The sequence below is a fragment of the Leptodactylus fuscus genome, chromosome 5 (genome assembly GCF_031893055.1).
Source record: "Leptodactylus fuscus isolate aLepFus1 chromosome 5, aLepFus1.hap2, whole genome shotgun sequence".
Classification (NCBI taxonomy): Eukaryota; Metazoa; Chordata; class Amphibia; order Anura; family Leptodactylidae; genus Leptodactylus; species Leptodactylus fuscus.
The window spans coordinates 776,711-800,497 of NC_134269.1; the positions used below are offsets into that span (position 1 = coordinate 776,711).

Genomic DNA, 23,787 nt, shown 5'->3' on the forward strand with positions numbered 1-23,787 from the left:
ATCGTCGATGAGGGTGGGTTGCTGGTCATCCACCACCAAATCGAACGGAGATGGAGGAGACTCTAGTGTTTAAGCATCTGGACACAGATGCTCCTCTGTTAGGTTCGTGGAATCGTGACGTGGAGAGGCAGGTTGAGGGACAATGAAAGGAGCGGAGAACAGCTCTGGGGAGCAGGGACAGTTTGGGTTATTGTTCTGTAAAGCTTCGGAATTTTGGGAGGAAGGAAGACAAGACTGTTGGGTAATAGGAGGAGAGGAGGCAGAGTCTGACTGGCTGCTGGACAATGTGCTGTAAGCGTTCTCTGACAGCCATTGCAAGACCTGTTCCTGGTTCTCGGGCCTACTAAGGTTTGTACCCTGCAGTTTAGTTAATGTGGCAAGCAACCCTGGCACTGTGGAGTGGCGCAATGCTTGCTGCCCCACAGGAGTAGGCACGGGACGCCCTGTGGCTTCACTGCTACCTTGCTCCCCAGAACCATTCCCCCGACCTCGCCCACGGCCTCGTCCACGTCCCTTTCCGGGAGCCTTGCGCATTTTGAATTCCTAGTTAGAAATTGGCACTGTATACCAGTAGTAAAAATTGTGGGTGCACGTAACCCCAATATATTCTTTGAATTCCCAGTCAGACACTGGCACTATATGGCAGTAGCAAGAAATGAGGGTATTTGTATTCCCAATATACTCTTTGAATTCCCAGTCAGACAATGGCACTGTATACCAGTAGTAAAAATTGTGGGTGCACGTAACCCCAATATATTCTTTGAATTACCAGTCAGAAACTGGCACTATATGGCAGTAGCAAGAAATGAGGGTATTTATAACCCCAATATATTCTTTGAATTCCCAGTCAGAAACTGGCACTATATGGCAGTAGCAAGAAATGAGGGTATTTGTATTCCCAATATACTCTTTGAATTCCCAGTCAGACAATGGCACTGTATACCAGTAGTAAAAATTGTGGGTGCACGTAACCCCAATATATTCTTTGAATTACCAGTCAGAAACTGGCACTATATGGCAGTAGCAAGAAATGAGGGTATTTATAACCCCAATATATTCTTTGAATTCCCAGTCAGACAATGGCACTGTATACCAGTAGTAAAAATTGTGGGTGCACGTAACCCCAATATATTCTTTGAATTCCCAGTCAGAAACTGGCACTATATGGCAGTAGCAAGAAATGAGGGTATTTGTATTCCCAATATACTCTTTGAATTCCCAGTCAGACAATGGCACTGTATACCAGTAGTAAAAATTGTGGGTGTATATAGCCCCAATTCTATTGCTAGGGGACTTGCAGGGTATTTCTGGGGTGAAGGTGGGGGGGCACACCGTTGGAACGGGTATCGGGGTATATATCGGGTATACGGGAATACACTGACAGTGTATTCCATTCAGGATCCTGGGAAAGCTGGGTTGCGGCGATTGAGCCCGTCAGTGCCACGTTACACTGACAAGCTTCTCCCTGGAATTTAGCTCTTACAAGAGCTGTTGGTTGTCTTCTCCTTCCTATCCTAGCCTGTCCCTGCCTACCCAGAATCTAAGCCCTAGCTAGCTGGACGGAAACCTCCGTCCTCGGTGAATTGCAAGCTCAGAATGACGCGAACCTGGGCGGCGCTGTTCTTTTAAATTAGAGGTCACATGTATTCGGCAGCCAATGGGTTTTGCCTACTTTTCTCAACGTCACCGGTGTCGTAGTTCCTGTCCCACCTACCCTGCGCTGTTATTGGAGCAAAAAAGGCGCCAGGGAAGGTGGGAGGGGAATCGAGTAATGGCGCACTTTACCACGCGGTGTTCGATTCGATTCGAACATGCCGAACAGCCTAATATCCGATCGAACATGAGTTCGATAGAACACTGTTCGCTCATCTCTAAACACTATATCTGTCCTCGGCGCATTCCTTGAAAAAACTCCACACCTTCGAGAAACGTGCCCTCGAGGTGGGAGTTTTTCGGGGCTGGGTACGAACTGGAACATCTTGGGAGATTCCGGGTGTGGCCTGGCTTCGCCTAAGCTGCTGACCTCTGCCTCTGCCTCTAGCTACCCTTTTTGGTGCTGCACCTGCCTCAACATCCACACTACTTTCCCCGCTTGACATCCCCCCTGTCCAGGTCGGGTCAGTGTCCTCATCATCCACCACTTCCTCTTCCAACTCCTGTCTCATCTCCTCCTCCTGCACAATGCGCCGGTCAACTGGATGCCCTGACGGCAACTGCGTCACATCATCGTCGATGAGGGTGGGTTGCTGGTCATCCACCACCAAATCGAACGGAGATGGAGGAGACTCTAGTGTTTGAGCATCTGGACACAGATGCTCCTCTGTTAGGTTCGTGGAAACGTGACGTGGAGAGGCAGGTTGAGGGACAATGAAAGGAGCGGAGAACAGCTCTGGGGAGCAGGGACAGTTTGGGTTATTGTTCTGTAAAGCTTCGGAATTTTGGGAGGAAGGAAGACAAGACTGTTGGGTAATAGGAGGAGAGGAGGCAGAGTCTGACTGGCTGCTGGACAATGTGCTGTAAGCGTTCTCTGACAGCCATTGCAAGACCTGTTCCTGGTTCTCGGGCCTACTAAGGTTTGTACCCTGCAGATTAGTTAATGTGGCAAGCAACCCTGGCACTGTGGAGTGGCGCAATGCTTGCTGCCCCACAGGAGTAGGCACGGGACGCCCTGTGGCTTCACTGCTACCTTGCTCCCCAGAACCATTCCCCCGACCTCGCCCACGGCCTCGTCCACGTCCCTTTCCGGGAGCCTTGCGCATTTTGAATTCCTAGTTAGAAATTGGCACTGTATACCAGTAGTAAAAATTGTGGGTGCACGTAACCCCAATATATTCTTTGAATTCCCAGTCAGACAATGGCACTGTATACCAGTAGTAAAAATTGTGGGTGCACGTAACCCCAATATATTCTTTGAATTACCAGTCAGACACTGGCACTATATGGCAGTAGCAAGAAATGAGGGTATTTGCATTCCCAATATACTCTTTGAATTCCCAGTCAGACAATGGCACTGTATACCAGTAGTAAAAATTGTGGGTGCACGTAACCCCAATATATTCTTTGAATTCCCAGTCAGACAATGGCACTGTATACCAGTAGTAAAAATTGTGGGTGCACGTAACCCCAATATATTCTTTGAATTACCAGTCAGACACTGGCACTATATGGCAGTAGCAAGAAATGAGGGTATTTGTATTCCCAATATACTCTTTGAATTCCCAGTCAGACAATGGCACTGTATACCAGTAGTAAAAATTGTGGGTGCACGTAACCCCAATATATTCTTTGAATTACCAGTCAGACACTGGCACTATATGGCAGTAGCAAGAAATGAGGGTATTTGTATTCCCAATATATTCTTTGAATTCCCAGTCAGACAATGGCACTGTATACCAGTAGTAAAAATTGTGGGTGTATATAGCCCCAATTCTATTGCTAGGGGACTTGCAGGGTATTTCTGGGGTGAAGGTGGGGGGGCACACCGTTGGAACGGGTATCGGGGTATATATCGGGTATACGGGAATACACTGACAGTGTATTCCATTCAGGATCCTGGGAAAGCTGGGTTGCGGCGATTGAGCCCGTCAGTGCCACGTTACACTGACAAGCTTCTCCCTGGAATTTAGCTCTTACAAGAGCTGTTGGTTGTCTTCTCCTTCCTATCCTAGCCTGTCCCTGCCTACCCAGAATCTAAGCCCTAGCTAGCTGGACGGAAACCTCCGTCCTCGGTGAATTGCAAGCTCAGAATGACGCGAACCTGGGCGGCGCTGTTCTTTTAAATTAGAGGTCACATGTTTTCGGCAGCCAATGGGTTTTGCCTACTTTTTTCAACGTCACCGGTGTCGTAGTTCCTGTCCCACCTACCCTACGCTGTTATTGGAGCAAAAAAGGCGCCAGGGAAGGTGGGAGGGGAATCGAGTAATGGCGCACTTTACCACGCGGTGTTCGATTCGATTCGAACATGCCGAACAGCCTAATATCCGATCGAACATGAGTTCGATAGAACACTGTTCGCTCATCTCTAATTCTTGTACATAGGAGTAGTATAGTATTATAGTAGTTATATTCTTGTACATAGGAGTAGTATAGTATTATAGTAGATATATTCTTGTACATAGGAGTAGTATTATAGTAGTTATATTCTTGTACATAGGAGTAGTATTATAGTAGTTATATTCTTGTACATAGGAGTAGTATTATAGTAGTTATATTCTTGTACATAGGAGTAGTATTATAGTAGTTATATTCTTGTACATAGGAGCATTATTATAGTAGTTATATTCTTGTACATAGGAGTAGTATTATAGTAGTTATATTCTTGTACATAGGAGTAGTATTATAGTAGTTATATTCTTGTACATAGGGGGCAGTATTATAGTAGTTATATTCTTGTACATAGGAGCAGTATTATAGTAGTTATATTCTTGTACATAGGAGGTAGTATTACAGTAGTTATATTCTTGTACATAGGAGGTAGTATTATAGTAGTTATATTCTTGTACATAGGAGTAGTATTATAGTAGTTATATTCTTGTATATAGGAGGTAGTATTATAGTAGTTATATTCTTGTACATAGGAGGTAGTATTATAGTAGTTATATTCTTGTACATAGGAGTAGTATTATAGTAGTTATATTCTTGTACATAGGAGCAGTATTATAGTAGTTATATTCTTGTACATAGGAGGTAGTATTATAGTAGTTATATTCTTGTACATAGGAGTAGTATTATAGTAGTTATATTCTTGTACATAGGAGTAGTATTATAGTAGTTATATTCTTGTACATAGGAGCAGTATTATAGTAGTTATATTCTTGTACATAGAGTAGTATTATAGTAGTTATATTCTTGTACATAGGAGCAGTATTATAGTAGTTATATTCTTGTACATAGGAGCAGTATTATAGTAGTTATATTCTTGTACATAGGAGTAGTATTATAGTAGTTATATTCTTGTACATAGGAGGTAGTATTATTGTAGTTATATTCTTGTACATAGGAGTAGTATTATAGTAGTTATATTCTTGTACATAGGAGTACTATTATAGTGGTTATATTCTTGTACATAGAGTAGTATTATAGTAGTTATATTCTTGTACATAGGAGGTAGTATTATAGTAGTTATATTCTTGTACATAGGAGTAGTATAGTATTATAGTAGATATATTCTTGTACATAGGAGTAGTATTATAGTAGTTATATTCTTGTACATAGGAGTAGTATTATAGTAGTTATATTCTTGTACATAGGAGTAGTATTATAGTAGTTATATTCTTGTACATAGGAGTAGTATTATAGTAGTTATATTCTTGTACATAGGAGCATTATTATAGTAGTTATATTCTTGTACATAGGAGTAGTATTATAGTAGTTATATTCTTGTACATAGGAGTAGTATTATAGTAGTTATATTCTTGTACATAGGGGGCAGTATTATAGTAGTTATATTCTTGTACATAGGAGCAGTATTATAGTAGTTATATTCTTGTACATAGGAGGTAGTATTACAGTAGTTATATTCTTGTACATAGGAGGTAGTATTATAGTAGTTATATTCTTGTACATAGGAGTAGTATTATAGTAGTTATATTCTTGTATATAGGAGGTAGTATTATAGTAGTTATATTCTTGTACATAGGAGGTAGTATTATAGTAGTTATATTCTTGTACATAGGAGTAGTATTATAGTAGTTATATTCTTGTACATAGGAGCAGTATTATAGTAGTTATATTCTTGTACATAGGAGGTAGTATTATAGTAGTTATATTCTTGTACATAGGAGTAGTATTATAGTAGTTATATTCTTGTACATAGGAGTAGTATTATAGTAGTTATATTCTTGTACATAGGAGCAGTATTATAGTAGTTATATTCTTGTACATAGAGTAGTATTATAGTAGTTATATTCTTGTACATAGGAGCAGTATTATAGTAGTTATATTCTTGTACATAGGAGCAGTATTATAGTAGTTATATTCTTGTACATAGGAGTAGTATTATAGTAGTTATATTCTTGTACATAGGAGGTAGTATTATTGTAGTTATATTCTTGTACATAGGAGTAGTATTATAGTAGTTATATTCTTGTACATAGGAGTAGTATTATAGTAGTTATATTCTTGTACATAGGAGTAGTATTATAGTAGTTATATTCTTGTGCATAGGAGGTAGTATTATAGTAGTTATATTCTTGTACATAGGAGCAGTATTATAGCAGTTATATTCTTGTACATAGGAGCAGTATTATAGTAGTTATATTCTTGTACATAGGAGGTAGTATTATAGTAGTTATATTCTTGTACATAGGAGTAGTATAGTATTATAGTAGTTATATTCTTGTACATAGGAGGTAGTATTATAGTAGTTATATTCTTGTACATAGGAGGTAGTATTATAGTAGTTATATTCTTGTACATAGGAGTAGTATTATAGTAGTTATATTCTTGTACATAGGAGTAGTATTATAGTAGTTATAGTCTTGTACATAGGAGTAGTATTATAGTAGTTATATTCTTGTACATAGGAGCAGTATTATAGTAGTTATATTCTTGTACATAGGAGTAGTATTATAGTAGTTATATTCTTGTACATAGGAGCAGTATTATAGTAGTTATATTCTTGTACATAGGAGCAGTATTATAGTAGTTATATTCTTGTACATAGGAGGCAGTATTATAGTAGTTATATTCTTGTACATAGGGGTAGTACTATAGTAGTTATATTCTTGTACATAGGAGGTAGTATTACAGTAGTTATATTCTTGTACATAGGAGGTAGTATTATAATAGTTATATTCTTGTACATAGGAGGTAGTATTATAGTAGTTATATTCTTGTATATAGGAGGTAGTATTATAGTAGTTATATTCTTGTACATAGGAGTAGTATTATAGTAGTTATATTCTTGTACATAGGAGCAGTATTATAGTAGTTATATTCTTGTACATAGGAGGTAGTATTATAGTAGTTATATTCTTGTACATAGGAGTAGTATTATAGTAGTTATATTCTTGTACATAGGAGCAGTATTATAGTAGTTATATTCTTGTACATAGAGTAGTATTATAGTAGTTATATTCTTGTACATAGGAGCAGTATTATAGTAGTTATATTCTTGTACATAGGAGCAGTATTATAGTAGTTATATTCTTGTACATAGGAGTAGTATTATAGTAGTTATATTCTTGTACATAGGAGGTAGTATTATAGTAGTTATATTCTTGTACATAGGAGGTAGTATTATAGTAGTTATATTCTTGTACATAGGAGCAGAATTATAGTAGTTATATTCTTATACATAGGAGCAGTATTATAGTAGTTATATTCTTGTACATAGGAGTAGTATTATAGTAGTTATATTCTTTTACATAGGAGTAGTATTATAGTAGTTATATTCTTGTACATAGGAGTAGTATTATAGTAGTTATATTCTTGTACATAGGAGTAGTATTATAGTAGTTATATTCTTGTACATAGGAGCAGTATTATAGTAGTTATATTCTTGTACATAGGAGGTAGTATTATAGTAGTTATATTCTTTTACATAGGAGTAGTATTATAGTAGTTATATTCTTGTACATAGGAGGTAGTATTATAGTAGTTATATTCTTGTACATAGGAGTAGTATTATAGTAGTTATATTCTTTTACATAGGAGTAGTATTATAGTAGTTATATTCTTGTACATAGGAGTAGTATTATAGTAGTTATATTCTTGTACATAGGAGGTAGTATTATAGTAGTTATATTCTTGTACATAGGAGCAGTATTATAGCAGTTATATTCTTGTACATAGGAGCAGTATTATAGTAGTTATATTCTTGTACATAGGAGGTAGTATTATAGTAGTTATATTCTTGTACATAGGAGTAGTATAGTATTATAGTAGTTATATTCTTGTACATAGGAGGTAGTATTATAGTAGTTATATTCTTGTACATAGGAGGTAGTATTATAGTAGTTATATTCTTGTACATAGGAGTAGTATAGTATTATAGTAGATATATTCTTGTACATAGGAGTAGTATTATAGTAGTTATATTCTTGTACATCAGAGCATTATTATAGTAGTTATATTCTTGTACATAGGAGTAGTATTATAGTAGTTATATTCTTGTACATAGGAGTAGTATTATAGTAGTTATATTCTTGTACATAGGAGCATTATTATAGTAGTTATATTCTTGTACATAGGAGTAGTATTATAGTAGTTATATTCTTGTACATAGGAGCAGTATTATAGTAGTTATATTCTTGTATATAGGAGGTAGTATTATAGTAGTTATATTCTTGTACATAGGAGGTAGTATTATAGTAGTTATATTCTTGTACATAGGAGGTAGTATTATAGTAGTTATATTCTTGTACATAGGAGTAGTATTATAGTAGTTATATTCTTGTACATAGGAGTAGTATTATAGTAGTTATATTCTTGTACATAGTAGGTAGTATTATAGTAGTTATATTCTTGTATATAGGAGTAGTATTATAGTAGTTATATTCTTGTACATAGGGTGTAGTATTATAGTAGTTATATTCTTGTACATAGGGGGCAGTATTATAGTAGTTATAATATTGTAAAGAGGAGCAGTATTATAGTACATCCACATTCTCATCCTCAGAATCTTTTCACGCTGTCAGTCGTATAACTTTATTGGCTTCATAGGTCACATCTGTAGTTTGTAGAGAATACAAGAAATATCTGTAGTGTAGACAATGACGCAGGTGAATATATAGGAGGTGGACATACTCTTAGCCATGTGCATAATGATATATAGTCGTGACTCGAGATTGGGAATCCAGTTTGCATCAAACCAGCTTCTACCTGAATTCCTGAAATGACTTTTAGGGTTTGTCACCTTCTGAACACTATAATACTGTGGAATCTTTTCGGACCCCTGAGTATAGTAAGTAGAGGTCCAGCGAGGTATAGAAACATAATAAACGCTGATACTCCTCTTGCCCCATCTACTGGGTAGCCTTCAGTGGTTCCCCTGGTGTCTTTTTCTCACCTCTGGATGACGTTGTCCACCTTGAGTTACTGATGAGACCTGTGATTGGGTCTCAGTGGTCATGTGGGATTTACTATAGAACGTGGATTTTGTGGATTTAGACCATCTTTCTAGCACTGGTGCCTGTGAAATCTAGACCTGAGGTGTGCAGGTTATTGGAGTGTTGGCCATGGAGTAGTAAGTTATTGGCCTAGTGCAAGTTCCCAAGGAGAGGCCAGTGGAAAAACTTGAAGAGCATGACCCCTGGTCTCAAATCTTTTATGGAGTTCCTTCCTTCAATGTTTAGAGTAGAGGTAGCCAAGTAGTGACTTCTGTCTCTGCACCCCCTATAGCTAGGCCCATGATATGGGTAGCAGTGATTTGCCTGGAGAAGTGGATCCAGATACAGCAGGACAGATGACATAGTCAGTGACAGCCAAGAAGAGGTTTCGAGTAGGCCAATATGATTCCTGTTGGCCAAGGAGTGGAGACTGAGTTCGAGATCCTTTGATCCTTTATCAGTAGCCCACTATCGATCAACCCCTAGGAGATAACCCTAATTGTCTCCAAATTGAGTTGTTTTCTGCTGAACAGGTGTTAGGGCCTGGACCCTCCTCTGGTATTCTGGTTTGCCCAGTCCGATTGTCATCAAAGGGATGACTGCTGAGAAAATTGGCGTAAGTTATACAAAATCTGTCAAAAGTCTGCCTGCCTGGATTCTCATCCTGTAGCACCCATGTTTGGCCAATGTGGGGGACGAGGTGCGGATCAGGGCTAAAGGCTCTAATTCAGCATAAGAAAGGCCCCAATATCATCCCTGTACACTAGTTATCTGGCGTGGAGGAGATGATGAATTTACTAAGACGTCCATTACCCATCACTCATTGGGAATATTAACCTTGAAGGTCAATAATATCATCAACCTCCTCAGTATGGGATCCGATGGGACCTGACCCTGACGTGACGTTCTCTTTCTGGTTCCTCACAAGCTGCTCAAGTTAAAGTAACAATCTTATCAGTAAAGTCCATGAATTACAACTATGATGGTGTTTACCTACGATGATGTCTATGTGGAGCTGTAAACCAAGATCTGAGGGCACGAAGAACAGATATCTATGACACAAAGGACCATGGGCCAGTAATGTAATGTGTGATGGCAGGACTTGGGTCATCTATAACATGGACCAGACCTTCAGTACGGGAAGTCTCCAGACATAGTCTTGTAATGGTCTTCTACATGTGGTGACCAATAAGAACCAGCCACAGATCTTCTCAATCCCCATCATGACATCAACGGGGAGGTCAGAAGAGGCAGAGGACTAGTGGAGAGGACTCACACCCCCATATTATACTCTGCAGACTACGGGGACCTCAATATACAGGACAAATTCTACAGACTTTCCAGAGAATTAGTAAGAAACCTCAGCTTTCTTGCCTTTTCTTTCCTCCTCCATCTTCCAGTCTTCTCCTCATTTTCCTCTTCTCTATATTCTTATCACAGGTCACAGTTCATACAGTGCTGTAATGCCTCTCATACTCTGCTGCTGACTCAGGAGAACAGTCCGGTCGGACACGTCATTAAGTACGATGCAGAGAGAAGAACAAGGAATGTCACAGAGAGTCTCCATGTTCTGTTTCCAAAGGTAACTGGTTTAGCCATTGACCAAATTGGGGAGCCATGCAATGCGTTTCACCAGAGGGGGGGAGGGGAGGTAGAGGCAACATCTGAATACATCATGACACAAGGCAGGACTGATGGAGGTTTTGGTTACTTTGTGTTTTTGCACCTTTTTGGGATGATTATAAGTAATTTATATACAGTATTTATTACTACTCTCTTCTCACAGACGTCTCCCTTCACTGAGCCCATCAGACATTGCGCGGTGGTCGGCAATGGCGGCATCTTGAGGAACAGCTCATGTGGTGAGGACATTGACAAGGCAGACTTTGTGTTCAGGTGAGAATGGAATGGCCCAAACCATCGATCTGAAGAGTCTCCGGCCATCCATAGTTTCTTATTCTTCATATTGGCCAGGCATGCAAGGCCTAAGGTCCAGGAGATAGGGGCAAATATCTCTCCCTTTTATGAGTATCTATAGGGGTCTAATTTTGACACATGGAAGTGCCACCATAATCGGAGTTCTGTTCATCTTCTTGTAGTTTCTCCACAGTTGCGTCTCTCACTAATCTGATATTCTTTATTGTATTCCTTTTTATTTCTTTCACAGTTTTCCTTGTGTATTTCAATGTTATTTCATCATTTGTGTAACCGTTTAAGGATTGTACTCTTCTGTATTCAATATAAGAAATTAATAAGTTTGTCCTTGCTGCTCTAAAACCTACCGCTAACCTCAAGGAAATAAAGTGTCACTTAGCTGTGGTAAATAGATGAAGGTCAGTATTTTAGATATGTCAACATGTCTGTGCTTGTGAGTTTCCAAGATGAGGCCATTGTAGGCTCCTGTAATCTTACACCATAGTATGGCTGTGGTGGCAGTGGTGGCCCTATAGGCTCCTGTAATCTTACACCATAGTATGGAAGTGGTGGCCCTGTAGGCTCCTGTAATCTTACACCATAGTATGGCTGTGGTGGCAGTGGTGGCCCTATAGGCTCCTGTAATCTTACACCATAGTATGGAAGTGGTGGCCCTATAGGCTCCTGTAATCTTACACCATACTATGGCTGTGGTGGCAGTGGTGGCCCTGTAGGCTCCTGTAATCTTACACCATAGTATGGAAGTGGTGGCCCTGTAGGCTCCTGTAATCTTACACCATAGTATGGCTGTGGTGGCAGTGGTGGCCCTATAGGCTCCTGTAATCTTACACCATAGTATGGAAGTGGTGGCCCTGTAGGCTCCTGTAATCTTACACATAGTATGGCAGTGGTGGCAGTGGTGGCCCTATAGGCTCCTGTAATCTTACACCATACTCTGGCTGTGGTGGCAGTGGTGTCCCTATAGGCTCCTGTAATCTTACACCATACTATGGAAGTGGTGGCCCTATAGGCTCCTGTAATCTTACACCATACTATGGCTGTGGTGGCAGTGGTGGCCCTATAGGCTCCTGTAATCTTACACCATACTATGGAAGTGGTGGCCCTATAGGCTCCTGTAATCTTACACCATACTATGGCTGTGGTGGCAGTGGTGGCCCTATAGGCTCCTGTAATCTTACACCATAGTATGGCAGTGGTGGCAGTGGTGGCCCTATAGGCTCCTGTAATCTTACACCATAGTATGGCAGTGGTGGCAGTGGTGGCCCTATAGGCTCCTGTAATCTTACACCATAGTATGGCAGTGGTGGCAGTGGTGGCCCTGTAGGCTCCTGTAATCTTACACGATAGTATGGAAGTGGTGGCCCTGTAGGCTCCTGTAATCTTACACCATAGTATGGCAGTGGTGGCCCTATAGGCTCCTGTAATCTTACACCATAGTATGGAAGTGGTGGCCCTGTAGGCTCCTGTAATCTTACACCATAGTATGGCTGTGGTGGCCCTATAGGCTCCTGTAATCTTACACCATAGTATGGCAGTGGTGGCAGTGGTGGCCCTATAGGCTCCTGTAATCTTACACGATAGTATGGAAGTGGTGGCCCTGTAGGCTCCTGTAATCTTACACCATAGTATGGCAGTGGTGGCCCTATAGGCTCCTGTAATCTTACACCATAGTATGGAAGTGGTGGCAGTGGTGGCCCTATAGACTCCTGTAATCTTACACCATAGTATGGAAGTGGTGGCCCTGTAGGCTCCTGTAATCTTACACCATAGTATGGCAGTGGTGGCAGTGGTGGCCCTATAGACTCCTGTAATCTTACACCATAGTATGGAAGTGGTGGCCCTGTAGGCTCCTGTAATCTTACACCATAGTATGGCAGTGGTGGCAGTGGTGGCCCTGTAGGCTCCTGTAATCTTACACCATACTATGGAAGTGGTGGAAGTGGTGGCCCTATAGGCTCCTGTAATCTTACACCATACTATGGCTGTGGTGGCAGTGGTGGCCCTATAGGCTCCTGTAATCTTACACCATACTATGGAAGTGGTGGAAGTGGTAGCCCTGTAGGCTCCTGTAATCTTACACCATAGTATGGCAGTGGTGGCAGTGGTGGCCCTGTAGGCTCCTGTAATCTTACACCATAGAATGGAAGTGGTGGACCTGTAGGCTCCTGCAATCTTACACCATAGTATGGCAGTGGTGGCAGTGGTGGCCCTATAGGCTCCTGTAATCTTACACCATAGTATGGAAGTGGTGGCCCTGTAGGTTCCTGTAATCTTACACCATAGTATGGCAGTGGTGGCAGTGGTGGCCCTATAGGCTCCTGTAATCTTACACCATACTCTGGCTGTGGTGGCAGTGGTGTCCCTATAGGCTCCTGTAATCTTACACCATACTATGGAAGTGGTGGCCCTATAGGCTCCTGTAATCTTACACCATACTATGGCTGTGGTGGCAGTGGTGGCCCTATAGGCTCCTGTAATCTTACACCATACTATGGAAGTGGTGGCCCTATAGGCTCCTGTAATCTTACACCATACTATGGCTGTGGTGGCAGTGGTGGCCCTATAGGCTCCTGTAATCTTACACCATAGTATGGCAGTGGTGGCAGTGGTGGCCCTATAGGCTCCTGTAATCTTACACCATACTATGGCAGTGGTGGCAGTGGTGGCCCTATAGGCTCCTGTAATCTTACACCATAGTATGGAAGTGGTGGCCCTGTAGGCTCCTGTAATCTTACACCATAGTATGGCAGTGGTGGCAGTGGTGGCCCTATAGGCTCCTGTAATCTTACACCATACTCTGGCTGTGGTGGCAGTGGTGGCCCTATAGGCTCCTGTAATCTTACACCATACTATGGAAGTGGTGGCCCTATAGGCTCCTGTAATCTTACACCATACTATGGCTGTGGTGGCAGTGGTGGCCCTATAGGCTCCTGTAATCTTACACCATAGTATGGCAGTGGTGGCAGTGGTGGCCCTATAGGCTCCTGTAATCTTACACCATACTATGGCTGTGGTGGCCCTATAGGCTCCTGTAATCTTACACCATAGTATGGCAGTGGTGGCCCTATAGGCTCCTGTAATCTTACACCATACTATGGAAGTGGTGGAAGTGGTAGCCCTGTAGGCTCCTGTAATCTTACACCATAGTATGGCAGTGGTGGCAGTGGTGGCCCTGTAGGCTCCTGTAATCTTACACCATACTATGGCTGTGGTGGCAGTGTTTAGTGTAGATGTGAGGAGTAACCATGAACAGCTAATTGTCCCTTTACAGTCACATCCAAGTCCCATGGTCAGTAATTATTCTGTTTTGTGACCTCTTGTAGTGTGAAAGACATTAAAGGATACTCGTGGGGAAAGGATGTAAGTTGTAGAAATGGGAGGTCAATTGGAGATGACACCAAGAGGAAGAAGCATCATATTCATTCACCCTATGGATTTCACCATCATGTATATCCATTGACCTAAATGTCGGTAGAATGTCCACCAGCTGGAGTTTCATATGAAATCTAGTCATTCCACATAGGATATATCAAAAACCTGCCATAAGCATAGGCAGATGAAACCATACATGTCTCCTGTGCCCTTTGGTTTCCCATCACTTTGCTTCAGGTTTATTGACTGAACTCAATATGGAGGACCATCAATATGACCGCATAACCTGAAGATCTGACAACCATTTGCCCCCCTCATTCAGGACCCCGTGTCACATAGTAATGATCAGCTACATATTTATTTTTTAGGATGAATCTTCCTCCACTGAATTGGACTGAGGATGTCGGGACTAAGACCCATCTCGTCACTGCTAACCCAAGTATCTTAATTGATAAGTAAGTTCCTTAGTCTCACAATTAATAATGACATTCCATTACAGATGAGCGAATGGCGTTCGATGGAATATCAATATCAGGCTGTTCGAGGTATTCTATTCCATTCGAACACCAGGCGGCAAACGCACTAAAAATTCGTATCCCTCTCCCACCTTCCCTGGCACCAATAACTGTGCAAGGGAGGTGGGACAGGAACTACGACAATGTAGGCATCGAAAAAAAAAATCGGAAAAAGTAATTGGCGGCCGAAATCAGGTGACCTCCAATTTATACGAATGGTGGATTTAATATCCGGTTTATATGAGACTGTGAACTATGTGACTGTGAGACAGGGACAGATGTACAGGCAGGATTAGCTAGGGATTACCTTTATATAGGGGGGAATGTCACTCACCCAGCTCTTTGGGGCTCTATCTGGTCGGGATCCCTGTCAGCTTGCGATATGCGCGAGTTGACTTTTTCCCATAGGAATGCATTGACCAGCGTTGATTGGCCGAATGCCATACAGAGTACAGCATTCGACCAATCAACGCTCGTTCTGCCAGAGGAGGCGGAGTCTAAGATCGGTCCACAGCAGTCTGCATTGTGGTCCGATCTCAGATGTAGCAATGTTGAGTGCAGAGGTGTAGCAGAGCTGGCCGTGTGCTGAGCTCTGCTACACCAGAGATGTAATAGAGCTGAGTGCCGGAGGAGGTTGAGTCTAAAATCGGTCCACAGTCCGATCTCAGATGTAGCAGTGTTGAGCGCACAGATCTGCTACACCAGAGATGTAGCAGAGCTAAGTGTGCACTGAGCTCTGCTACACCTGAGATGTACCAGAGCTGAGTGTGCGCTGAGCTCTGCTACACCAGAGATGTAGCAGAGCTGAGTGCCGGAGGAGATGGAGTCTAAGATTGGTCCACAGTCCGATCTTTGATGTAGTAGTGTTGAGCGCACAGCTCTGCTACACCCGAGATGTAACAGATGGCCGTGCTCTGAGCTCTACTACACCAGAGATATATCCCTTCAAGTACTCACTTATTGTTAGGAAGAGATGAGTGGTTCGGTTTATAATGAGCCAGATTCATTTTGAATTTTTCAAAACTTCTCAGGCAAAACCCAAGATTTTTGGAGTTTGCCGTCCATGTTTATTATACTCTGAGATCCAGGAGAAGCCCAAGTGTAGAGAAATATGAAACAGTCTTATTCACCTTCCCTTGCCTCTCCTGAGCTCCCTCACTCCATCCGATGGGGCTTCACAGAAATCTTTGAACTTTTTGAGGTCCATTTCCACAGCAGATTAGCCACCATATGAAAAAAAAAGAAATACATTGTAAGACATGGATACAGTTTTATAGTTTTAGAATTTTGCTATTACCATTGTAGGTTCCATTGGACTCATAGGGGGGCAGGGCGGCCATATACACCAACAAGCCACTTTGCCTTGAGATGTTGAGTAATGATGGGTGAACATCATGAGATATGTTTCCCGAACACGGCTGAGGTTCTCCATCAAGTTTCATTTCAGACCTTTTTTTCTGGTGTCTTCAAGTTGAAAGTCTGTAGTCAAGTGGGGACCATGGATGTCATGACACCTTGACACTGACGTCACCATGTCAATGTCCCTCACAGGACTACTGAGGCCCAATTGCAAACCTCAACCTTGACCTAGGGCCACTGATGTCACAGGGGAGAGTTGAAGAAGTTGAGGATGCCAGAAAATCAAGACCAGATGCCCAACTGGTAGCTCCAGTTATGTCAATGAGAAGGTCACAATAAAGAAATTTCCACATGAGTTGACATTGAGGCATTTTGATGGCCATTTTAAGCATAGACCTTTGCCATAACTATGTCCTGTAGATGTGATCACTCATGATGTATAATGTTCATGTAATTCTAATGAAGATCTCTCCTTGAATAGGTATAAAAGCCTTATGGATTATAGGAAACCATTCATTGACATGGTAAAGTCTTATGGCTCCGCCATGGTTCTCCTGCCGGCCTTCTCATTCTCATTTTCTACAGAAGTCTCTCTACGCACTCTCTACACCTTGGAAGACTTTGACATGAAGAGCAGGGTGGTCTTCTTCAATCCACAGTATCTCCAAAAACTTGATGCCTACTGGAAAAAAATTGGGCTGAAGTTCAGGCGTATGTCCTCAGGTCTAATGATGGTCAGTGCAGCCTTCGAGGTTTGCGAGAAGGTGACACTCTACGGATTCTGGCCATTTTCTCAAGATCTTGAAGGAACTCCGATCCTCAACCACTACTATGACGATGCACCCCCTAAACCTGGTTTTCACTCTATGTCCGATGAGTTTTATCAATATCTACGGATGCACAGTGAAGGAGCTCTGGAGCTCAAAGTAGGACAATGCTAAGGTTGGCTGACTACATGTACCAGCATGGTCAAAGTTGAAGATGATATCCTGATGTGCTATGAACAAGAACCTTTTTTTTGGCAATGTGGATTTCTTCTAGCTTGAGAAGACACCTTGAAGACTAAGCAATCAAAACTATAGAGAATGAACTTAAGAAGATAAGAAACTGTGTCCAGAGCAAGAAGAACTTCAATTGTGTGAGGTGAAGGACATAAACTGGAACATGAAGGACAATTCTGGAAAATTGTGGTGTACCATTAAAGAGTTCAGCACCACATATGGGTGAGCCATGTTTTGGCATCAGTCAAGCACAAACTTTGCTTCCTTCTGATATTCCAAGTTATCTCATTACAATTCAGCGATTCTGGAACATTTATTTTCAACAATGTGTGGATGAGATTAAAAATTACCAAAATTTGCGATATTGTAACAACAATTGGCTCTTATCTCAAGATATTCCATCAGTTTTTCCACAGTGCAACAAAGGCAATAAGCCAGGACATGATGTCCATAAACAGAGTAAACTGTCCATGTCGGGTCCTCCAAAACTCTTTAGTCTGGGAAACTGGAGGCTGGAGGAGCCAGAAAATTGTAAAAAAAATTCCAGAATTCAAGCCATCAACCAATCACATGAGTGTTGTCCAGTGTTATTCACCGCAGTGGACACATCTCAGCCACCACCATTAGTATTTATTCCTCTATTATTTATTGCATCTCAGCCTTTCTCTCAGAGTTTTCTCCAAAGTTGAGACCAGATCTCAGACACGTTTGTGTATCTATGAAGGCTTCATGGAGGAGAAGATTAGTACGCGAGGGATTGTCTTATCACTTGTATTTATTCCGACTGATAATAAATGACAAAATATTTCAAAATTGGGAAAAAAAGACGTAGGATTTTGTGATAAAAAAAATTGACATTGGAATATCTCTGTATTTTCTTGTGGCATATGGGGCTTATGGATATCACATGGATGGGGGGGGGGGATTTAAGATAATCCTGCACGTGCTAGAATAGAGGGGAGCTCTATATGGGTGAATAACAATATAGTGGACTAGTCTGGAGCACAATATCAGGTTCTGCCTCAGGTTCCAGACCAAAAAACCCTGTGTGAACTTACCCTTATAGCTAATGTTAGCCTTATTTGTGTGAGTGACAGCCTATCTGCCTATCAGGTCTGGGGCATTCTTGGCTCACACTCACATTGGTGCTTGCTATTGCCTTGTGTGCGCTGGCTGTTACTGTTGCTGATATTATTGACCTCTGGATTTACCTTTCACATCTCTCCTGGATTACGATTCTGTACTGCGCTGCTTGTCTGTTACCGATCCCTTAGCTAGCTGATCTCCCTTTGTTGTTGTTGTTGGTCTTCTCTGCGTTCTGTATCATCACCTATCTAGGAAGGGTTTTGCCGCCAAGTTGTCCTCTGTTCAGGCAAATAGGCAGGGATTGGGGGAAGGGGTTCAGCTTAGGGGGTCACTGTCTTTTTGTGCCTCTCCCCCCAGGGTTCACCAACAGCTACTGGGGAATTGCTCCTCTAGCAATAACTTACACTAGTTTTATACCTAAAGTAGGTTCAGGATTTACGGAAAATTCAGGGGACGCCAGGGTGGGTGTAAAACAAAAAAAACTCACCCAACTCTCTCCAACACTTTGTTGTCGATCCTGGTCGCCTTCCTCACCCGCGCTTGGAGTTACCACTATAGAAGAAAAAGTCTCACATGACCCCTGACAACACTCAGTGCTACGGATAGGCTGCATTCACACTGAGTAACGCTGGCGTTTTTTGTGCTTAATTTTGCACATAGCGCCACGTTAACGCCACGTTAACGCCGCGTATATGCCACGTTTGCGCTGCGCTATTTTGCGGTCGCGTTGACCAGCGCAAACGTGGCGTATACGCGGCGTTAACGTGGCGTTATGTGCAAAAATAAGCACAAAAAACGCCAGCGTTACTCAGTGTGAATGCAGCCATAGATGAGATTTGTATTATTTTTTTTGTTCTGTACGAACCCCAGAATCCCGAGTTTCTCCAAATTCCGATAAACCCCTTTAAGAATGCGAGTAATGTTTTTTTATTGTTTTCTTTTGTAACTATTTAAGAGCCAGACGTGTTTGGATGCAGAATGAGCCGTAATATCGGGGGCTTGTGTGTTACACACTGAGCTGCACTTATTTATTGCACCATTTTTGGACACCTTTAGTTTATTGGTTACTTTTTGTTTAAACTTTAATCTGGTTCTTAACAAATTGGGGAAAAATTCACTTTTTACACTTTTTTTAATGCTCTAAAATTTGCCCTGTACTTTGGGCTTCATCAATGACTTGTCGGTTTTATTCTGCAGTCCGTGCGGTGATGGCTGTGCCAATTGTTATATATTTTTTATGATGTACAAAATTATTTATTTGCAAAAATTCAGTGAAGGAGTCGGACAATTATCTGAGGGATAAATATATCTATATGGGAAAGTGGAAGAAATAAAAACAACGGCATTTTTTTTTTCTATGACATTCACCGAGCAGAATAAATAACAATATCGTTTATACATTTTTATTTTATTTTTACATTTGTACTTGTAGTGCTGGGATTTGATCACTAGATGGCAGAATCGCTACGAGTTGTGAGCCAGGATCGCACCGCACTGTCTGCATCTTGTTACAATGAAAGAAAAAATATATATCCTTGTACCGTGTTAGCCAGTGGATATGAAATGAAAGAAATTTTTTGAGAGAAGTCCTCAGTAGATGATACCTTTTTTAATTGCTATCTCAAAAAGTTTTTTGATGACATATCGAGCTTTCGGGACTACTATAAAGGTCCCTTCCATTTCTCTGTATTTATATGCCTACCTTCAGACATTGTGTTATACCATCCTGATGAAGGGACCTTTATAGTAGTCCCGAAAGCTCGATATGTCATCAAAAAACTTTTTGAGTTAGCCATTAAAAAAGGTATCATCTACTGAGGACTTCTCTCAAAAAATTTCTTTCATTTCTTGTTACAATGTAACTTGTATATCCAATAGAATCAGTTCACAAACCGGCTCAGTCCTGTCATCAGTCATAAGTGTCTTCTCTATTTCATAGTAGTGGAGAATGTAAGCTTTACTGCCTAACTTTATCTGTGACACTGCCTGTGCCAGAACCAGCATATCCCCCCAGCCCTGCAGATAGATAGGTTACTGTCACCAGAACCAGCATATCCCCCCAGCCCTGCAGATAGATAGGTTACTGTCACCAGAACCAGCATATCACCCCAGCCCTGCAGATAGATAGGTTACTGTCACCAGAACCAGCATATGACCCCAGCCCTGCAGATAGATAGGTTACTGTCACCAGAACCAGCAAATGACCCCAGCCCTGCAGATAGATAGGTTACTGTCACCAGAACCAGCATATCACCCCAACCCTGCAGATAGATAGGTTACTGTCACCAGAACCAGCATATCACCCCAGTCCTGCAGATAGATAGGTTACTGTCACCAGAACCAGCATATCACCCCAACCCTGCAGATAGATAGGTTACTGTCACCAGAACCAGCATATCACCCCAGTCCTGCAGATAGATAGGTTACTGTCACCAGAACCAGCATATCACCCCAGCCCTGCAGATAGATAGGTTACTGTCAGCAGACCCAGCATATCACCCCAGCCCTGCAGATAGATAGGTTACTGTCACCAGGACCAGCATATCACCCCAGCCCTGCAGATAGATAGGTTAGTGTCATCAGAACCAGCATATCACCCCAGCCCTGCAGATAGATAGGTTAGTGTCACCAGAACCAGCATATCACCCCAGCCCTGCAGATAGATAGGTTACTGTCACCAGAACCAGCATATCACCCCAGCCCTGCAGATAGATAGGTTACTGTCACCAGAACCAGCATATCACCCCAGTCCTGCAGATAGATAGGTTACTGTCACCAGAACCAGCATATCACCCCAGTCCTGCAGATAGATAGGTTAGTGTCATCAGACCCAGCATATCACCCCAGCCCTGCAGATAGATAGGTTACTGTCACCAGAACCAGCATATCACCCCAGCCCTGCAGATAGATAGGTTACTGTCACCAGAACCAGCATATCACCCCAGTCCTGCAGATAGATAGGTTACTGTCACCAGAACCAGCATATCACCCCAGCCCTGCAGATAGATAGGTTACTGTCACCAGAACCAGCATATCACCCCAGCCCTGCAGATAGATAGGTTACTGTCACCAGAACCAGCATATCACCCCAGTCCTGCAGATAGATAGGTTACTGTCACCAGAACCAGCATATCACCCCAGTCCTGCAGATAGATAGGTTACTGTCACCAGGACCAGCATATCACCCCAGCTCTGCAGATAGATAGGTTACTGTCACCAGAACCAGCATATCACCCCAGTCCTGCAGATAGATAGGTTACTGTCACCAGAACCAGCATATCACCCCAGCTCTGCAGATAGATAGGTTACTGTTACCAGAACCAGTATATCATCCCAGCCCTGCAGATAGATAGGTTACTGTCACCAGAACCAGCATATCACCCCAGCTCTGCAGATAGATAGGTTACTGTTACCAGAACCAGTATATCGTCCCAGCCCTGCAGATAGATAGGTTACTGTTACCAGAACCAGTATATCGTCCCAGCCCTGCAGATAGATAGGTTACTGTCACCAGAACCAGCATATCACCACAACCCTGCAGATAGATAGGTTACTGTCACCAGAACCAGCATATCACCCCAGCCCTGCAGATAGATAGGTTACTGCTACCAGAACCAGTATATCATCCCAGCCCTGCAGATAGATAGGTTACTGTCACCAGAACCAGTATATCACCCCAGCCCTGCAGATAGATAGGTTACTGTCAAAAGAACCAGCATATCCCCCCCAGCCCTGCAGATAGATAGGTTACTGTCACCAGAACCAGCATATCACCCCAGCCCTGCAGATAGATAGGTTACTGTCACCAGAACCAGCATATCACCGCAGTCCTGCAGATAGATAGGTTACTGTCACCAGAACCAGCATATCACCCCAGCCCTGCAGGTAGATAGGTTACTGTCACCAGAAACAACATATCACCCCAGCCGTGCAGATAGATAGGTTACTGTCACCAGAACCAACATATCACCCCAGCCCTGCAGATAGATAGGTTACTGTCACCAGAACCAGCATATCACCGCAGCCCTGCAGATAGATAGGTTAGTGTCACCAGAACCAGCATATCACCCCAGCCCTGCAGATAGATAGGTTAGTGTCACCAGAACCAGCATATCACCCCAGCCCTGCAGATAGATAGGTTACTGTCAAAAGAACCAGCATATCCCCCCAGCCCTGCAGATAGATAGGTTACTGTCACCAGAACCAGCATATCACCCCAGCCCTGCATGTAGATAGGTTACTGTCACCAGAACCAGCATATCACCCCAGTCCTGCAGATAGATAGGTTAGTGTCACCAGAACCAGCATTTCCCCCCAGTCCTGCAGATAGATAGGTTACTGTCAGCAGACCCAGCATATCACCCCAGCCCTGCAGATAGATAGGTTACTGTCACAAGACCCAGCATATCACCCCAGCCCTGCAGATAGATAGGTTAGTGTCACCAGAACCAGCATATCACCCCAGCCCTGCAGATAGATAGGTTAGTGTCACCAGAACCAGCATATCACCCCAACCCTGCAGATAGATAGGTTAGTGTTACCAGAACCAGCATATCACCCCAGCCCTGCAGATAGATAGGTTAGTGTCATCAGAACCAGCATATCACCCCAACCCTGCAGATAGATAGGTTAGTGTCACCAGAACCAGCATATCACTCCCAGCCCTGCAGATAGATAGGTTACTGTCACCAGAACCAGCATATCACCCCAGCCCTGCAGATAGATAGGTTACTGTCACCAGAACCAGCATATCACCCCAGCCCTGCAGATAGATAGGTTACTGTCACCAGAACCAGTATATCACCCTAGTCCTGCAGATAGATAGGTTACTGTCACCAGACCCAGCATATCACCCCAGCCCTGCAGATAGATAGGTTACTGTCACCAGACCCAGCATATCACCCCAGCCCTGCAGATAGATAGGTTACTGTCACCAGACCAGCATATCACCCCAGCCCTGCAGATAGATAGGTTACTGTCACCAGACCCAGCATATCATCCCAGCCCTGTAGATAAATAGGTTAGTGTCACCAGAACCAGCATATCACCCCAGCCCTGCAGATAGATAGGTTACTGTCACCAGAACCAGTATATCACCCCAGCCCTGCAGATAGATAGGTTACTGTCACCAGACCCCAGCATATCACCCCAGCCCTGCAGATAGATAGGTTACTGTCACCAGACCCAGCATATCACCCCAGCCCTGCAGATAGATAGGTTACTGTCACCAGAACCAGCATATCATCCCAGCCCTGCAGATAAATAGGTTACTGTCACCAGACCCAGCATATCACCCCAGCCCTGCAGATAGATAGGTTAGTGTCACAAGAACCAGTATATCACCCCAGCCCTGCAGATAGATAGGTTAGTGTCACCAGAATCAGCATATCACCCCAGCCCTGCAGATAGATAGGTTAGTGTCACCAGAATCAGCATATCACCCCAGCCCTGCAGATAGATAGGTTACTG

At 42.6% G+C, this 23,787-nt stretch overlaps 2 protein-coding genes across 2 annotated transcripts in view; both read left to right on the plus strand.

Annotated features, from left to right (window-relative positions):
* LOC142204640 (alpha-N-acetylneuraminide alpha-2,8-sialyltransferase-like) overlaps positions 1 to 17,182 on the plus strand; it is a 45,681-nt gene extending 28,499 nt beyond the window's left edge. The window contains exons 2-5 of the mRNA XM_075275947.1: positions 10,491 to 10,632; positions 10,837 to 10,946; positions 14,726 to 14,812; positions 16,713 to 17,182. Coding sequence (XP_075132048.1) covers positions 10,491 to 10,632; positions 10,837 to 10,946; positions 14,726 to 14,812; positions 16,713 to 17,172 — 799 coding nt within the window. The 3' untranslated portion in view covers positions 17,173 to 17,182. The remainder of the gene's footprint in view (positions 1 to 10,490; positions 10,633 to 10,836; positions 10,947 to 14,725; positions 14,813 to 16,712) is intronic.
* The window catches only part of LOC142202309 (alpha-N-acetylneuraminide alpha-2,8-sialyltransferase-like), a 287,552-nt gene that overhangs the window by 47,304 nt on the left and 216,461 nt on the right, over positions 1 to 23,787 (plus strand). The gene's annotated exons all lie outside the window — the stretch shown is intronic.